The sequence below is a fragment of the Cheilinus undulatus genome, linkage group 21 (genome assembly GCF_018320785.1).
Source record: "Cheilinus undulatus linkage group 21, ASM1832078v1, whole genome shotgun sequence".
NCBI lineage: Eukaryota > Metazoa > Chordata > Actinopteri > Labriformes > Labridae > Cheilinus > Cheilinus undulatus.
Window position 1 is genome coordinate 40,829,575 of NC_054885.1, and position 19,422 is coordinate 40,848,996.

At 44.4% G+C, this 19,422-nt stretch overlaps 1 protein-coding gene across 1 annotated transcript; it reads left to right on the forward strand.

The window, feature by feature from the left end:
- The first annotated feature begins 7,537 nt into the window (after positions 1 to 7,537).
- On the forward strand, positions 7,538 to 17,929 carry rpl23 (ribosomal protein L23). Its single transcript, XM_041816762.1, has 5 exons — positions 7,538 to 7,684; positions 13,061 to 13,144; positions 14,590 to 14,718; positions 16,520 to 16,633; positions 17,797 to 17,929. The coding sequence occupies exons 1-5, from the start codon at positions 7,672 to 7,674 to the stop codon at positions 17,877 to 17,879; spliced, it is 423 nt and encodes a 140-aa protein (XP_041672696.1). The 5' UTR covers positions 7,538 to 7,671; the 3' UTR covers positions 17,880 to 17,929.
- Positions 17,930 to 19,422: the final 1,493 nt, after the last annotated feature.

The window sequence follows — 19,422 nt, forward strand, 5'->3', positions numbered from 1 at the left end:
TCTGTGACCTCTTCTTTCAAATCTTCTCAAAGCTCTGAAAACAAGGGTTGTTTTGAGAAATGTCCCTGCAAGGCCACTGTAGATTTGACAATAAGAGAAAGGAGGGCCCAGCCTGCTGTTACTCCATGTTTGAAACTTGGACAACAAGGAGCTGTAGGTGTAGAAGTGGATCAGAGGTGGCACAGTTCATCAAAGTTTCACGGTCTCGACAGTCTGTTAACCATGAAAGCAGCTGATTCTGATCAATATCACCATTATTTAAGCAGCACATCTAAATGAGGAATACTCATGCCAAGCCTCACAATGAAAGTTACTGTTCCTGTGATTTGTGCCATTTTAAGCCCCGTCTTCCTCAGTGTTTGTGAATCAATAAACCAATCAAAAACAGCGGTGAGGTAGTTTTACAGCAGCGCTCTGAAGTGTTGCACAAAACAAAGAAAAACTGAAGAACCAACAAATGTTTATGAGAGACAGAAAACCCTAATACAGTTTCCAAGCTGCCTTTTGAGGACACGGGCACTCCAGCTATTAAAGCATGTTTCATAACTCCCATCACCTTTAAAATTGAGTTTGTAGAGAAGGATGGTGAGGAGCAGGAAACCTGAGGGACCCAGTGGAAGTTTAGAGCCATATCAGTGCTTAAAAACAAGCAGAGACCTTTCAATGGATCCTGAAGAGTGTTCAAACCATCGCAGAAAGACGAGGACCGGTGGGCCGCAGCGCTTTGGAGTGGCTCCAGACAAAAAAATGACGAGTAGTGGAGACGAAAAGATGGATCCATTTACAGCAATCATGAGAGAAGTGAAGTGGTTTGTATTTGGAAATGATTTGGAGCTGGAGGGGGGGGGGGGGCGCGTTGTTCTCTTTTCAGGGTCAGGTCAGGGTGGCAGCAGGCTAAACTTCCTCCCCCCAACGATGTTTTCCATCTCCTCCTGGGGGATTATTAGGGGTTTATAACCCCATCCACCAGTTCTGGGCCTACCTCCACAGAGAGCTAAGGCTCATGTGTCTCAGTGATGCAGTATAAATTCACCTGTCTGGATGGTCCAGTCACTGGTTAATCAGTATTCCTGGCTACCATTACACTGTGAAGACAAAAGAACACTCAGAGTAAAGGTTATTGAAAAGTCTAAGTCAGAAACATCTCCAAGTCTCTGAACATCCCCCAGAGTTCAGTTAGATCCATCATGAAGAAATGAAGGAATATGTCACATATGTAAATCTGCCTAGATCAGACCGTCCTCACAGACTGAGTGGGCGTGCAAGAAGGAGACTAGTGAGAGAGGACACCAAGACACCTATGACTACTCTGAAGGAGCTCCAAGCTTCAGCAGCTGAGATGGAGAGACTCTGCAGACAACAACTGTTGGCCGGGTTCTTCACCAGTCAGAGCTTTATGGGAGAGTGGCAAAGAGAAAGACACTGTTGAAGAAAACTCAGATTCAATCTGGACTAGAGTTCACCAGAAGGACTGTGGGAGACTCCATGGTCAAGAGGAAGGAAGGTCTTTGGTCTGATGAGACCAGAATGGAGCTTTGAGACCATCAGACAAGACGCCAAACACTGACATCACCACAAACACACCATCCCCACTGTGGAGCACGCTGGTGGCAGCATCGTGCTGTGGGGATGCTTCTCAGCAGCATCATGATGTGGGGATGCTTCTCAGCAGCTGGCTCTGGAAGGCTTGTAGAGGTAGAGGGTAAAATGAATCCTGGAGGACAATCTTCTTCAGTCTGACAGAGAACTACGGCTTAGAGAGGATTTATTTTCCAGTCAGACAATTAGCCGAAGCATCCAGAGAAAGCTAACAGAAATGGTTTAAAGACGACAGTCTCTGCTGTTTTTACTGCAGCATAGTCAGAATAACCAGTCAGAGTGAGCAGGTTGGTCTCTGGTGTTTTTGAGCTCTGTAAAGATTTAAATAATTTCTTCTGTGTTAAAGCTGATAACACATGGACAAAAATGAAGCAGAGGATCTGACATTTTGGGGTTTTCTCTTATTCTTCCTCATCAGGAAGCTGTCAGGATGTGGATTAGACTCTCGCTCAGACAGAAAGGTCGTTTTCTGACAGCTGCTCTGCATAGAGTGAATCAGACGTTAAATGTCTGGATCGTCGAGTTTCTACCTTTAGATTTATCTGGAGATTGTTTGACAGCAGAGAGCTGAGTCAGGATAGTTAGGACTGACATTAATGACAGGATTAAACACAAACTCTGATTTAATGTCTGTGCCTTTATGCGCTCCGCTGCAGACAGGGTTTAGGTTTGTATTCTTATTCTAAATGAGAGGGGAGATAAAGGACTGGGAAATATTAAAGAGAAAACAGGGGAAACAATCAGTCCTGGGACAGGAGGTGTCACAGACACTATAACGGAGAAATCATCTCATGATTTTAGACTAAGAGATCGTACAAGACATAAACAGTTGTAGATTAATTTATGATGGGGTTGCAGCGATGTGAACCTACAGTGACCAGGAAGTAACAAACAAGTGCTGAGCAACAAAGGCTCCACAGAAAGGAATAACTCAAAAGGCATCGACTTAACTGAATTAAACAGCGGGTTCAAAAGTATCAGACCACTGCATGAATGCAAACACTGATAAATGAGTAGATGAAGCAAAAAGCCATAATGGGATTTTAAAAAGCAACAATAAGAATGGAGAGACGCCACAACCAACAAGCAACACCTTAACATGATAATAACCACGACACCTGAATGCAAGACGCTGCAGTGTCCATCTGTAACACTGCAGACTGATGCACAAGGCCACAAACCAAATCCAAGTAGCCACAGCATGAACTAGTCACAATCCAAACACCTAGCATTCATGAAAAATACAAAAATACCCCATAGATGAATGCAGACAGCATAAATTTAGCAAGAAAAGCATCGAGACATGCAAAAGGCCTCAGTATGCACTTGGCTTTATGATATGAATGCAAGATGCTGCAGTCCTAAAGTCTGTGGACCTTGTCCTAGCTTGACTCTGACAGGTTCATGGTGTCGTCCAGGACTCAGCATGTTTTACCAGCAGCAGCAGCTTGAGCATCACCTGTTTGGACAGGTAATCAGCTGGTCAGTCAGATCCAAACAGCCAGCTGCAGGAAAGAGACGGCCGCCTCAAACCTTTAAGATGTAATGATCAGCCTCCTCCAGGCCGAAAGGAGCGAGCAGAGAGGCATCGAGCAATCTGGAGACTGAATGATCTCTGCTGACGGACTGGACAGTTAGTGAGGAGACCAAATATGAATGTAGTTATGAAAATTAAAGCTCAGGACCTCTCTGCTGGAGGTTCAGAACAGCCGACCTAATGAACACTGCTGCGGTGCAGAATCCACTCATGGTGGCAGAAACAATGAGGAGAGGATACAGAGATCCTCTGAGTCCTTAAAGCCTGGTCATGCATGGACTTCATCAAGTGTTTGGACTGCAAAATGTCCCATTTTTCTTTTGTCGCTGCCCCTGTTCTTCCTCATTCTCTGGCTTTTTGCAATACTTTTGAGTTTCTATTGAATTTGCTGCATTTCCAGGAGGTTTTCTCCTGCAAATTGAAAATATTCATTAAACTCCTAAGAGCCTGCGTGCACCCATGAGGACATCACATTCTGGCTGACACACAACATACCACAGTAATACTTTCTAATTTTGGAGAAAACTGTCTGGACCGGCCATTGAAATAATTCACATGAAATACTGAAAGAATTCTATTGAATTTATTTTTATTATATTGAACCTGAAACTCCAGGTTCTAATAAAATAAAATAAGATGTAATAAGATATATCATATTAAAATATATTATATTATATTATATTGAATTAAATTATATTATATCTTATTATATTATAACATATTTCAATATAATATAATACAATATAATATACTATATTATAATATAATATAATTCTCATCCACACACATATATTAATCTCCCTAATCTGAAGTTCTGCGGGATAAAATCCCAGATATACTCCAGTTCTGTGATTTCCACGGATAACTTTGGGAAAATTTCTTGGAAGATTTCATGGATCTTTTGTGTATATTTTCTACATTATTTTGTACATTTTGACAGTTCCATTGGAAGTTCTATTGCAGTGAAATATTTGGGTACTATGCTTAGGAGATTTGGAGGGTTTGTCATTTTTGTGTTGACTTGGAAGACATGTTAGTATTTGGGGGGATTTTTATTTGAATTTTTTTTTTAGGAATTATTTGCTTTGAAATTTTTAGGTATGCTGACAGAAACTTAGGAATTTTATTTTTTTATTTTGGGAATTTGATGTGAAATTGGGAGGCGGTGTATCCTTTGATGTTGCTGGAATGTAATGGAATTTTCAGAAGAATTTGTTGGCATGTTTGGGGGAATTTTCCGACATTTTTCATGGAACCATGGGAATATAATTGTTTGGGAGATTGTTTTGGGAAATTTTCAGGAATTTAAATGGAATTTTTAATTAAAATGTGGGATTTATTAAAAAGTTTAGCTGAAACATTTGAGGAATATTTGAAGAAATTTTGGTTCATTTTTATGGGAATTTTAAAAAAATATGATTATGAATTTTCACAGAAATTTGGGTAGCTTCTTTGGAGTTTTAGAGAATTTGTGTTGATATAGGAGATCAATTTTATCCAAATGAATTCCTGTTAAAAGACAAAGTGGAGCTTTTCAAACTTATCAGGTCTTAATGATCCTGAGTGAGTGGAAGAAACTGAAAATGCATCCCAAACAAAAGCTCGGGTCTCAGGAGGTTAAAGCTGGTGGATGGAAACCGTCAAATAACAGCTCATTGTGTCCAGAAAGTGTAGACAATTCTGGCCATCCTGGCCTGAGTCCTGCACCTCTAAAACTATCTGAGGGTGGCTGTCGCACTCAGAAGATCCAAGACATTAAATATTCTGTGCTGTTTCTGTGTAAAGGTTAAAGGTTCAGAGACTCCTGCATCATGTCTGCGTTTGTGAAAAGACACAGCTCTACCTACTCAAGATCTCAGATAAGCACTTTTTATTCACATGATATTAAAATACCAGCCTTCTCATTAGCATGTGGGTTTAAATGCAGATGTTTGAGCAGGATCCTGAGGTTCTTTTTAAGCATGACCCCTGTCCCAGTCAGCTGGTCTGTTTTAAAGCTCAGTAAAGGTGCAGCTGGTGTTTTAATGCTCACTGAAGCTTTAAAAGCAGAAACAGAGCCGGAGATCTGCTGCCCTCTAGTGGAGGATCCATGCACGTTACATTTTTAAATGTAAGCTGCTTTTCAACATTTTCATTTACACTTTCTCTCATCCTCTCTCCTTGGCTGACCCAGAAATGGTTCCCTCTCCACCGTGGTGGATCTGTGAATATTTTACACGTAGCAGGAGGAGAGACGAGGACGAACCGGGATCTCAGAGTGAGGAAACAAAGTCCAGCACTGAAAGAGATGAACTGCATCAGCCCTGCCGCGTCACTGAGAAGAGCTTCAGTTATCCCTCTGTTACTGAGGGTCCAGATGTTCAGGATCCTTTCTATCACAGCGACAACCATCCCAACACAATATGACATTATCTTTGTAACAAGCCTCTCCACCAAACTCCACATGGTGTTCCTAATATTTTGACCCTCTGGTGCATGAGGGTTGGGAAAAATCACAGACTCCTCAGTGTGATGCTCCTCACACCAGCACCCTCTACCACCTCAGAGAGACTCAGACAGAAGAGTGAACAGCTTTCTGACAGTCAGCAACATTTAAAGAGTCCTGAGTTTAATAATGAAGAGGCCAGAGAGTGGACGGCTGGATTCATTCACTTATTTATGTTTTTACTGTTTTTTAAATTAAAAATGGCATAAAAAGGTGGACGTAGTGAGGTGTGGGACACCAAAGACATCGCTGTGAACTAGTCTGTAATGTTTGTGCAGCTCACTGCACTTTAGCACAGCATTCTGTTCATGATAGTTCTTTCCTTTACAATAAAACTATTTAGAAATAGTAAAATGTCCTCTGCCTTCAATTTATGTTTGTCTAACACAGCATTACTCAGCCAAAGAGCCAAACTGTTGAAAAATACATGTGCAAGAGCCACAATCTAAGAGGTGAAAAGTAACAATTAAAATATGTTAAAGGTGGCAGAAGTGGTCAAAAAGCAGCGAACACGGGGAGAAAAGGGGCAGAATGTGGTAAAAATGGGTGGGAAGGGACCGAAAAATAAGTTAAAGGTGGCAAATAAATTCAACGTGTGGCAAAAAAGGTGGGAAAAATGGGCAAAAAGTGGCATTTAATTGCAAAATGTAGCAAAAATGGGAGAGAAATGGCAAAAAATTGAGTTACAGGTGACAAAAATGGTCCAAAAGTGACAAAAATTGTGAGAAAAGAATGGGTGAAAAGTGACAAAAATGGGAAAAAATCTGAAAAAAGGTGCAGCAACAAGGTGGGAAATGGGCAAAACACATCAAAGAGTGGCAAACTGGTAAATAGGTGACATTTAATTGCAAAAAGCAGCTTGAATGAGCAAAAAGTGGCAAAAAAAAAGGCAAAAGAGTAGCAAAAATTGCAAAAAGCAGGATAAAAGTGTCAACAATGGGAATAATATTTCAAATGACGGCATAAAAGAGCCACAAATCATCACTACTACTCAGGGTAAAAGAAGCAACTGTTTGTTTTATTTATTAAGTTGATAAAAAATATTATACACAAATTTAATCAGCCGATAAAACGGTCATCAGAATTTTTTATTCCCTAATATCGGTCTCAGCCCCTCAAAATCCCCATGGACTGGGCCTTACTCATTCTCAGCAGTCTTGAATTATGGGGGACAGTGCTGATGATCAATGATTTTTAAGATTTAAAAAAGTGGAAATGGCAAGGCTCAAAATCTGAAATAAAATGTCATTTTTTAGTTCAATAATTAAAAACCCAGAGTTAAAAGTCAAAATATTTTCAAAAGGCAGATATATGTGATAAAAAGTCAAAATCATGATTTTAAAAGGTCAAAATATGAGATTAGAGGTCAAAAAATGAAGTAGAAGTCAAAATCAGAGTGTAAGTAGTAACTGTGAGATGTACGGAAGAGTATTAGGGCCACTGAAAAAAAAAATTGAGACGAAATTTTTTTTTTTTTCACTTGTGAGAAAAAAGTCAGAATTCTGAGTTTAAACTCAGAATTCTAAAAAAAAATTGAGACTTTTTTTCATTTGAAGAATAAAGTCAGAATTTTGACTTTATTCTCACAAGTGAAAAAAAAAATTTCGTCTCAAATATTTTTTTTGTCAGTGGCCCTAATACTCTTCTGTAGGGGGGGAGATGCAAAATTGAAAATATGAAATATCACTAATTAATTTATTCCCCTGATTCCTGACATTTTATCTAATTATTTTTACCCTTTACTTTTCCAAATGTCACGAGTTATCAAGGATAATTTCAATCATCAAGGTTAGATGGACTTTGTTTTACTGTAGGGCTTCAGATTAAAATACATGATCCTGTGGACCGCGTCTAACTGTACCACGGACCGTGTTTGGCCCCCCGGCCTTTAGTTTGACACCCCTGCTTTAACAGTGTGAACTTGTTCACTCCGAGGTCTCAGAAATCTTTTAAACGTAGCGCCAGCTCGACGCCATGACCCGGAAGTACCTCCGCTCAACTCTATAACCCACAATTCCTTTCACCATCTTCCTCTTTCCCTACTGCAGCGATGTCTAAGAGAGGTATGAACCCCGTCTGATCAAATCCGCATTAATCTGCCGTTTTAATCCACAGAGCGGAGCTTTAACTGTTACTGGTTTGTTAGAGAGGGAGGAAAAGAACACATCTGTGTGAATAGTTTTTAATGTTTGAGATTATTGTGACTGTTATGGAGGATGAAAGTTTCCGAGGCTAGGTTAGCTGATGGTAGCCATGTTTGTCTGTCAGAGCCGGGAGGAAAGATGGAGGCTGGGGTGTGAATTAACAGCTCCCAGTAAACTTTAGAGAAGTTTGACCTACAGGATAAAAGTCACGATGATGTAGGAATTTAAAAATGATGTTTGAGAGTACGGTTAGCTTCCCGGCTAGCTCATGCTAACTGCGCAGGCTAGGCAGAGCTGGTTAGCATGCTAATGTTAGCTTCAGATGTCAGAGTTTACAGTAAATGTAGAGCAGAACCCGGACTCTGTGGTCCGTGTACGAACTCTGTAATGGGGACAATACTATTAGAGGGTTAGAGGGTTAACCTCTGTCACTGTAGACAGTTTCTAGAGCAGAAAGATGAAAATATTTACCTGAAACTCTGAAGTGTGTTTGTGGAAGTGAACATTTCACCATCATGTGCTGTCCTGGATCCTGATCAGATAATCTAAGATTTTTAAAGCTTCAGCAGCTGATAGAAGATCTGTACTGGTCAGTGGAAAGGTCTCAGATGTGGAGTAGATACCGCTGTCCTGGTCTGACCACAGGTTCAGGGTCTACCAGGTTCAGGGTCTACCAGGTTCAGGGTCTACCAGCTCCAGGGTCTACCAGCTCCAGGGTCTACCAGGTTCATGGTCTACCAGCTCCAGGGTCTCCCAGCTCCAGGGTCTCCCAGGTTCAGGGTCTCCCAGCTTCAGGGTCTACCAGCTTCATGGTCTACCAGGTTCAGGGTCTACCAGGCTCAGGGTCTACCAGGTTCAGGGTCTACCAGGTCCAGGGTCTACCAGGCTCATGGTCTACCAGCTTCATGGTCTACCAGGTTCAGGGTCTACCAGGCTCAGGGTCTACCAGGTTCATGGTCTACCAGGTTCAGGGTCTACCAGGTCCAGGGTCTACCAGGCTCATGGTCTACCAGCTTCAGGGTCTACCAGGTTCAGGGTCTACCAGGCTCAGGGTCTACCAGGTTCATGGTCTACCAGCTCCAGGGTCTACCAGCTCCAGGGTCTACCAGGTTCAGGGTCTACCAGGTTCAGGGTCTACCAGGTTCAGGGTCTACCAGGTTCAGGGTCTACCAGGTTCATGGTCTACCAGCTCCAGGGTCTACCAGCTTCAGGGTCTACCAGCTTCAGGGTCTATCAGGTTCAGGGTCTACCAGCTTCAGGGTCTACCAGCTCCAGGGTCTACCAGGTTCAGGGTCTACCAGCTTCATGGTCTACCAGGTTCAGGGTCTACCAGGTTCAGGGTCTACCAGCTTCAGGGTCTACCAGGTCCAGGGTCTACCAGCTTTAGGGTCTATCAGGTTCAGGGTCTACCAGCTTCATGGTCTATCAGGTTCAGGGTCTACCAGGTTCATGGTCTACCAGCTCCAGGGTCTACCAGGTTCATGGTCTACCAGGTTCAGGGTCTACCAGGTTCAGGGTCTACCAGGTTCAGGGTCTACCAGATTCAGGGTCTACCAGGTTCATGGTCTACCAGCTTCATGGTCTACCAGCTCCAGGGTCTACCAGGTTCAGGGTCTACCAGGTCCAGGGTCTACCAGGTCCAGGGTCTACCAGGTCCAGGGTCTACCAGGTCCAGGGTCTACCAGGTCCAGGGTCTACCAGCTTCAGGGTCTACCAGCTTCAGGGTCTACCAGCTTCAGGGTCTACCAGGTTCAGGGTCTACCAGGTTCAGGGTCTACCAGGTTCAGGGTCTACCAGGTTCATGGTCTACCAGCTCCAGGGTCTACCAGGTTCAGGGTCTACCAGCTCCAGGGTCTACCAGCTCCAGGGTCTCCCAGGTTCAGGGTCTCCCAGCTTCAGGGTCTCCCAGCTTCATGGTCTACCAGCTTCATGGTCTACCAGGTTCAGGGTCTACCAGGCTCAGGGTCTACCAGGTTCATGGTCTACCAGGCTCAGGGTCTACCAGGTCCAGGGTCTACCAGGCTCATGGTCTACCAGCTTCATGGTCTACCAGGTTCAGGGTCTACCAGGCTCAGGGTCTACCAGGTTCATGGTCTACCAGGTTCAGGGTCTACCAGGTCCAGGGTCTACCAGGCTCATGGTCTACCAGCTTCATGGTCTACCAGGTTCAGGGTCTACCAGGCTCAGGGTCTACCAGGTTCATGGTCTACCAGCTCCAGGGTCTACCAGCTCCAGGGTCTACCAGCTCCAGGGTCTACCAGCTTCATGGTCTACCAGGTTCAGGGTCTACCAGGTTCAGGGTCTACCAGCTTCAGGGTCTACCAGGTCCAGGGTCTACCAGCTTTAGGGTCTATCAGGTTCAGGGTCTACCAGCTTCATGGTCTATCAGGTTCAGGGTCTACCAGGTTCAGGGTCTACCAGGTTCAGGGTCTACCAGGTTCAGGGTCTACCAGCTTCATGGTCTATCAGGTTCAGGGTCTACCAGGTTCAGGGTCTACCAGGTTCAGGGTCTACCAGGTTCATGGTCTACCAGGTTCAGGGTCTACCAGGTTCAGGGTCTACCAGATTCAGGGTCTACCAGGTTCATGGTCTACCAGCTTCATGGTCTACCAGCTCCAGGGTCTACCAGGTTCAGGGTCTACCAGGTCCAGGGTCTACCAGGTCCAGGGTCTACCAGGTCCAGGGTCTACCAGGTCCAGGGTCTACCAGCTCCAGGGTCTACCAGGTTCAGGGTCTACCAGGTCCAGGGTCTACCAGGTTCAGGGTCTACCAGCTCCAGGGTCTACCAGGTTCAGGGTCTACCAGGTTCATGGTCTACCAGGTTCATGGTCTACCAGGTTCAGGGTCTACCAGCTCCAGGGTCTACCAGGTTCAGGGTCTACCAGGTTCAGGGTCTACCAGCTCCAGGGTCTCCCAGCTCCAGGGTCTCCCAGGTTCAGGGTCTCCCAGCTTCAGGGTCTACCAGGTTCAGGGTCTACCAGGTTCAGGGTCTACCAGGTTCAGGGTCTACCAGGTTCATGGTCTACCAGGTTCATGGTCTACCAGCTCCAGGGTCTACCAGCTCCAGGGTCTACCAGCTCCAGGGTCTACCAGGTTCAGGGTCTACCAGGTTCAGGGTCTACCAGGTTCATGGTCTACCAGGTTCAGGGTCTACCAGGTCCAGGGTCTACCAGGCTCATGGTCTACCAGCTTCATGGTCTACCAGGTTCAGGGTCTACCAGGCTCAGGGTCTACCAGGTTCATGGTCTACCAGCTCCAGGGTCTACCAGCTCCAGGGTCTACCAGCTCCAGGGTCTACCAGCTCCAGGGTCTACCAGCTTCAGGGTCTATCAGGTTCAGGGTCTACCAGCTTCAGGGTCTACCAGCTTCAGGGTCTACCAGCTTCAGGGTCTACCAGGTCCAGGGTCTACCAGCTTTAGGGTCTACCAGGTTCAGGGTCTACCAGGTTCAGGGTCTACCAGGTCCAGGGTCTACCAGCTTTAGGGTCTACCAGGTTCAGGGTCTACCAGGTTCAGGGTCTACCAGGTTCAGGGTCTACCAGGTTCAGGGTCTACCAGGTTCAGGGTCTACCAGCTTCATGGTCTATCAGGTTCAGGGTCTACCAGGTTCAGGGTCTACCAGGTTCAGGGTCTACCAGCTCCAGGGTCTACCAGCTTCATGGTCTACCAGGTTCAGGGTCTACCAGGTTCAGGGTCTACCAGGTTCATGGTCTACCAGCTCCAGGGTCTACCAGCTCCAGGGTCTACCAGCTCCATGGTCTACCAGGTTCAGGGTCTACCAGGTTCAGGGTCTACCAGGTTCAGGGTCTACCAGGTTCAGGGTCTACCAGGTTCAGGGTCTACCAGGTTCATGGTCTACCAGGTTCATGGTCTACCAGCTCCAGGGTCTACCAGCTCCAGGGTCTACCAGGTTCAGGGTCTACCAGGTTCAGGGTCTACCAGGTTCATGGTCTACCAGCTCCAGGGTCTACCAGCTTCAGGGTCTATCAGGTTCAGGGTCTATCAGGTTCAGGGTCTACCAGCTTCAGGGTCTACCAGCTTCAGGGTCTACCAGCTCCAGGGTCTACCAGGTTCAGGGTCTACCAGGTTCATGGTCTACCAGGTTCAGGGTCTACCAGGTTCAGGGTCTACCAGGTTCAGGGTCTACCAGGTCCAGGGTCTACCAGCTTTAGGGTCTATCAGGTTCAGGGTCTACCAGCTTCATGGTCTATCAGGTTCAGGGTCTACCAGGTCCAGGGTCTACCAGGTCCAGGGTCTACCAGCTCCAGGGTCTACCAGGTTCAGGGTCTATCAGGTTCAGGGTCTACCAGCTCCAGGGTCTACCAGCTCCAGGGTCTACCAGCTCCAGGGTCTACCAGCTTCATGGTCTACCAGGTTCAGGGTCTACCAGGTTCAGGGTCTACCAGGTTCAGGGTCTACCAGGTCCAGGGTCTACCAGCTTTAGGGTCTATCAGGTTCAGGGTCTACCAGCTTCATGGTCTATCAGGTTCAGGGTCTACCAGGTTCATGGTCTACCAGCTCCAGGGTCTACCAGGTTCATGGTCTACCAGGTTCAGGGTCTACCAGGTTCAGGGTCTACCAGATTCAGGGTCTACCAGGTTCATGGTCTACCAGCTTCATGGTCTACCAGCTCCAGGGTCTACCAGCTCCAGGGTCTACCAGCTTCAGGGTCTACCAGGTTCAGGGTCTACCAGCTTCAGGGTCTACCAGCTCCAGGGTCTACCAGGTTCAGGGTCTACCAGCTCCAGGGTCTATCAGGTTCAGGGTCTATCAGGTTCAGGGTCTACCAGGTTCAGGGTCTACCAGCTCCAGGGTCTACCAGCTTCAGGGTCTACCAGCTCCAGGGTCTGTTTTGTGGAGTTTGAGCTCCATGAAGAGCTGAGTAGTCTGACATGTCAGGGATGGTGTGTTGTGGTTGTGGTTGGATGTTTGTTGGTGAAATTTCTGTTTAGTGTCTTGAACAGGATCAGCAAAAACTTAAAGCAGGGTTGATTAAGATGGAAAACTCTGGTTCATTATACAGTTGGATGTTTTTGTGACACTCTGTGGTTGGATATTGTTCTGCTTCTTTACGTTCAGGTTTTAAGTTTGTAGCTTTACCAGCTGGTTAAGTGTTAAGGTGCTGAGGTACAGATGTCTGTATTAGAGGGTTAGTGAAGGTTTGAACGCACTGAGTGGATGCTAGAGATTATGTTTGATAAAACTGTCATGTTTCTTTGATGGTGAAGTGATGAGGTTTATTTTGTTTAAATCTATAGAGAAATGAAATGTAAACTAACGTTCCTCCTCCTTTCAGGACGTGGAGGTTCGTCCGGAGCCAAGTTCCGCATCTCGCTGGGTCTCCCAGTGGGAGCGGTCATCAACTGCGCAGACAACACAGGTACGCCTCACCTGGCCCACCGTGCTTTCATTTTGGCAGATTTCAGGTTGTGCTGCCACTAAGATTAGGCCCCATCTTAGAAAAAAAAGGTGTTCTCTATCAGATATGTGTGTTTTCTCAGGAGATGACGGCTGTTAGAGCAGAGTAGTGGACCATCTTTGGAAATAAAACATGCCAGCTTAATGCTGCAGGGATTACTGACCTTCTCCACATCTGTGGGGTAGAAATAAAGCTGGAAACCAAGCTTATAACATTGTTGGACAGCAAAGTAGCTTTGAATGGACTTTTTAAACCCTGTTTGGTCCAGAAACACTCAGAATGAGTTGACCTTTTGATGGATTCAGTTTGCATGTGAAAGGTGTATTAAGATGAGACTGTATTGATCCCCAGAGGGGAGTAAGGGCTGTCGTCATACTCTGATACTGTGGTATGTTAACCAGTAAATATGGTGTTGATCTGATTTGGTACCTTAGGAACAAGAGTAGAAGTCCCAGGCACCAGTTGTTCAAAAGTTTCTTGTTTTCAATCAGTAGAATTTGCTCCTAAATCCCAGCATATAGTCAGAGATGAACAAATGTGTCTGCAAAGCTTTCATATGGGACGTTTTCAGAGTAGCTAAAACTAGTGCTGCGTTATCCGGTAATGTTGATTCTGATTAGACGGACAATATTGTGATAATATAAAACATAAACAGTATCTTTGTCTGCTTGCTTTTCCTTTGGTAATAATTGTACCTCTAGTCAGTTCAATAGTGGCACTAATATAAACTTAAATACCTTTCTGCAGACATTTTTGTGAACCTTTAAAGGACTTCTGCATACTAAAATAATTGCACCCCTTCATGTGGTTATGTAATTGCACAGCCTGACACTGAAATTAGAGTAATTGTGCAGCATTGATTAGGGAGTTTAGTTTACTCTTCTGATGGGCTAATGCTTCTCCTGCTCTGCTGTATCAAGAACAGAAAATCTGCACATCAATAGTCTGAACAACTCCCCCTAAAAACCTCCATTTAGATAAAGACATGCTTGATTTTAGCTGCAGGGATGCTCTTCTGTCTGAACCAGTGATTATTTCACCGTGGTGCTCACAGTAGATGAGCTGTGGTTGTGGTTGGATGTTTTATCGTGGTAGGAAAAGCAGTCGTATGTCTGCTTTAGTGGTTCACAACAAAAAGTTGATCTAAGTTTCTGCTGAAGGTTTGAATTCTGAAATGTTGCTCTCGGTGTCGTCCCTTCCAAAAGCACTTGCTCTGTCTGCTCTGTGGCTCGGTGAGTTGTCGTAGAAGGGAACATTGATTCATCTCTGTGGGTGAGACGGCAGCGCCACCCTGTGGCTGACCGATCTCAATCAGGGATGAGACAGACGTAGCTTTACTGGGAGCCAGTCCTGCTTTCCTGAGTCCCTCTTCTCTGTCTAATCTGGTCTCCTTTTCTGTCCTCCAGGTGCCAAGAACCTGTACATCATCTCTGTGAAGGGCATCAAGGGACGTCTGAACCGTCTGCCTGCTGCAGGAGTTGGTGACATGGTCATGGCTACCGTGAAGAAAGGCAAACCAGAGCTCAGGAAGAAGGGTGAGTATGCGTGGATTTATGATATGTATGATATGTTAAAGACCCTGATTCTACTGGGGTCTACTGGACTAGACTATTGAGTATTTTCTATCAGGCTTGATGGAAACTTGCAAGAATAATAATTATGTCTACAGCGGCACATGAAGGTCATCGGGATCTTTATTTGCAGAGATGAGGATTTGGATTGAGCTTGGATGGTGTTAGAAGCTGAGACATTTCACACCAGCAGTGAGATTCAGTTTTGGTGTCACATTCAGGAAAGACCTACCAATAGCTGCCCTCCATCTTCATGTCTCTGTGCTGATGGAGCGCTCCTATTGGCTGTTGAATGTGTTAGAGATGCTACTAGAGCTTTTATTTGTTATAAAAACTTGCCATTAAGAGCAGGACTGGGTCATGCAGGAAGGCATGCAGCTGGAGGTCACGTTGCCTACATTTTAAAGAGCTGGCTAACAGACGCTAACCCAGTCTTAGCTAGCAGCATTGCTTTGACCCTGAAAGAGATGCTTTAGTCAGTGTTAGTGCTAGTTTTTACTTGCAGATAGCCCCCCCCCTCCAAAAGCACTTGCTCGGTCTGCTCAGTGGCTCGGTGAGTTGTCGTAGAAGGGAACATTGATTTATCTCTGTGGGTGAGACGGCAGCGCCACCCTGTGGCTGACTGATCTCAATCAGGGATGAGACAGACCGTCTGTACATTAGCCTGAATGTTTATCTGCTGCTCTGCTGGTTAAAGTGTCTCTCAGTTGAACCCAATTTAAAATATTTACTCTGGCCATGTTTTCACGAGTCCAGATGGTAACGCTTCCTTTTTTGTCTGTTTTTGGCTCTTTGTTTCTGCAACAGTGTTTTTAGGTTAGAGCAACAAAAGAATAGCAGAACCTCCTAACTTATTTAATGCAACAGAAAAATGAACATTTTTAAAATAAAGGGCTCATTTATTATCCTCTTAAAGTCTCAGCATCTTTGTTGGGAACATAAGAAATGTGTGGATTTTGTTGCAAGAGCTTCTCCAGAACGGTTTATACTGTGTGGATAGTGTGTATACTGGGATGTGGGCACGGATGAACTGGTAGAATAGGAGCAGACAGACATGCCTGTGTGGAGGTTAGATTAGTGTGCTGATATATATGTATTTAAGATTAGGTTTCTGTAGGTTACTTGGGAGCTGAGATAATAATAATGATGACTTGGATTTTTGCAGGGCCTTTCATGAGAGCTGAGGTTGCTTTACAGAAGATGAGATGCAACATACAGATACTAAGCTCAGCGTTTCCGGGGGGGGGGGGGGGGAGATTTAGGAGAGGCTGTGGTGAACAGGTGCTGCTTAAGGAATTTTTTAAACCTGTCCAAAGATGGAGCATTATGGATAGACCCCTGGAAGAATTGCTACGGGTACACAAAAACAAATAGATTTAGAATATAAATGTTAGTGAATCACTGCAGACTTCATGGTCTGATACAGGAAGTTTGACTGTAAGTGCTTCGTTACAGTTTCAGACATTTCTATCAACATTCCTCTGATTGAAGGTCTACTTCCTGTAGAGAACATCTCCAGGTTAGAATTGATCAGAAAAGCCACATTTTAGAGCTGATTTTAAGCTGTAACTAAACATACTCCAGTCCTGACCAGGTGAAGAGTTTAGGGTGAAACAGCCCTGGAGGGGGGGCTGATGTCAGCTGTATGGACAGAGCAGAGGCTCGCTGATACCCTAGGACCGTTGTGTAAACCCTCAGAGTAATGGGTCTGAAACACTGATGTGTGTGTCTGAGACTTCTTTAACCCTGTCCTCTCCGTCCACAGTGCATCCTGCGGTGGTGATACGGCAGCGGAAGTCGTATCGACGAAAAGACGGCGTGTTTCTCTACTTTGAAGACAATGCGGGGGTCATAGTGAACAACAAAGGAGAAATGAAAGGTGGGTTTATTTCCTGACATGGGCACATAAAATAAACATGTTAGCATGGATACAGCTGTGAGCTGAGTGTTGGCATCAGTGACATCTGAACAGCTGATTTTAGGCTGAAATCTTTAAACTAGCGCTCAACCAACGATTTTTTTTTCTTGTTTTGCAAATGTGATGGGAATTTATTATATTAAAGGAAATTGCAACTTTTATCTTTTCCATTTTTAATCAGAAAAACGTGAAAAAATAGGACAGCAGGAGTTTTGGAAAAAAAAAAAACCTGAAAAACTGCCATCTGAGTAACTGCATGTGTAGAGCAGAACGTCTCTGCTGCACCAAGAGGAGGTATTAAACTGGTAATCGACTCATTTTAGGTCAAAGAAATATTCACCTGTGATTTGAAAAATGCAGCAGGGTGTATTGTGTTTAATTTAAATTTAGAATTGCCCAGCCTTAGCTAAGGTGTTGGTTTTAACTTGTAGGTGTGTTTAAAGGAGTAGAAATGGATCTAGTCTGTCAGTGTTGAGTTTTAGCTGCAAGAATTTTGGTCTAAAGAGGTTGGTTTAAGATGACCCCCCCCTTCCAAAAGCACTTGCTCGGTCTGCTCAGTGGCTCGGTGAGTTGTCGTAGAAGGGAACATTGATTCATCTCTGTGGGTGAGACGGCAGCGCCACCCTGTGGCTGACTGATCTCAATCAGGGATGAGACAGAACATTAAATTCCAAGGATATTAAATGCTGATACATGTTTGAACTGTATATTTTAGCCATTTTTTTATGACGAGTCCGGCTGATAGAGGTTCCTTTTTGTTGAATTTTGGCTCTTCGTTGACACGGTGGCATCATACAGACAGAACATTTCAAATTTAAGCCTTGCCTGTCCACATTTACTCTAAATTTACTCTGAAGATAAACTCAGAGTGACTACCCTACTCCACAGAAACATTTGTGTATTCGCTATTTTTGCTCGTTTACGCCTCAGTTTTTTTTTTGCATGTAGGTTCGCGCCACCTTCTGACCTTGCAGGAGTACTGCAGCGTTTTCAAAGAAATGATAAAAGATATCCGAGTTTGGAACTCGTTTAAAAAATTAATCAGTGGATCGTTTTCATGTAAGTGTAGCCTCTGATGAGCATGCATTAAAGATTAAACCGTTTTTTTTTTTGTCTTTCTGCAGGCTCGGCCATCACCGGCCCCGTGGCCAAGGAGTGTGCCGACCTTTGGCCCAGGATCGCCTCAAACGCAGGCAGCATAGCCTGAACAGGACCCTGCACCTCTGTTTGTTTTCAATAAAACTGTTGGTAATCAAACCTCCGAGCCTCTGTGTTTCAGTTATTTCATGTAGAGTATGGGGTGTCCAAACTATGGCCCGGGGGCCAAATGGGGCCCGCAGCAAATTCTAAACATGAAATGAAATATGGCCCACATTTAAAACATGAAGCTTGTGCTGAACTGTAGTCTGCTTCTTGGTCTCAGCACAAGGCAGTGCTACCATGCTGTTTCTGTAAACAAACATTTTAACCAAAATCATTTTTTTGATTTGAGTTTTTGCAACTAAAGACAACACTGTCAATGAAAAATAACATAATAAAGATACCTGTATTTATGAGTTGATGGATCATGAAGGCTTCTAGCAGTACCCATGGTGTTTTAGTGTACGCAGCCCTCGGTGGGGAAAGTCTGGACACTCCTGATGTAGAGACGATGGATGTTTCCCCGTCACTGAATCTTAACGTGAAGCTGAGGGCCAGAACATCTGCACACCTTCAGCCACTAAACTAAAAGGTTAATCCAGTTTTAAAATAACTATTAAAGCAGCAACACCTTCGTTAAGCAAAGAATTCTAAAATTCTGCAGTTTGGTTTTAAATTTGAGGGAAAATCATCAAAGTTGAGTTTAGAGAGTTTAAAGCAGACATTATTTTCTGTGTATGTATTAGGACTAAAGTGTGGCGGGGATCTGAGCAGGTCAGATCATCTGGAGGACCAGATCTGGTCCATGGAGATCCCAGATGTAGATTATGCTATATGAAGTGTTTAAAGGTGCTAGAAGATTTTCCTTAAACAGTACATGAGTCTTATAAATCCAGTTTTTCCTAGACTTGTTGACTTCCTGAGACCAAGAGGAGATGATCAAACTCTGGAAGAATGAAGAGAAGTTCAAGATTTCTAAACATCACATTTATGATGGTGCACAAGAATTTACATTCACATGAGATGCACAACACAGTACACACTATACAAAGAGGCAGTACAGGAAATCCCTTATATGGGCATTACATTTGAGGAAAAACTGAGTAAGGCCGGCCACACACTACAGGATTATAAGCCCGATTTGAGGCCAGATTTGCCTCCCCTGATGATCGTGGGGGCGTATCCTGAGTGGCGCCTGTAGCAAACGATTGTCTGAAAAATCTGCACGTGTGTCAACACGATTATTTTACCGATCCAAATCACGTCATAGCCTCCCAGAGTCAGACCCCACTGTTCATTTAGTTCAGTTTAGTTATTATCTTGCAAAAATGCTTTGTTTTAGTTCAGTTTTTATTAGTTTTAGTTTTTCTGGCAATGTGGGATCCCTGCCAGGACCCAAAAGGTCTGTAGCATCACATTATGTAATAACGCAGCATTATGTAATAATGTAATACATTTTCATTTTACATTGTGAAGTTTTCTTCAACCAAATCAGGCAGTTTGACTCTCTCCAGGTTTGGGTGTTTATGTCAGTCAGTATGCTAGTGTCAAACACTAAAACTAAGGACTTTGTCTCTGATTCTATTTCATTTAGTTAGTTTTGTAAGCAG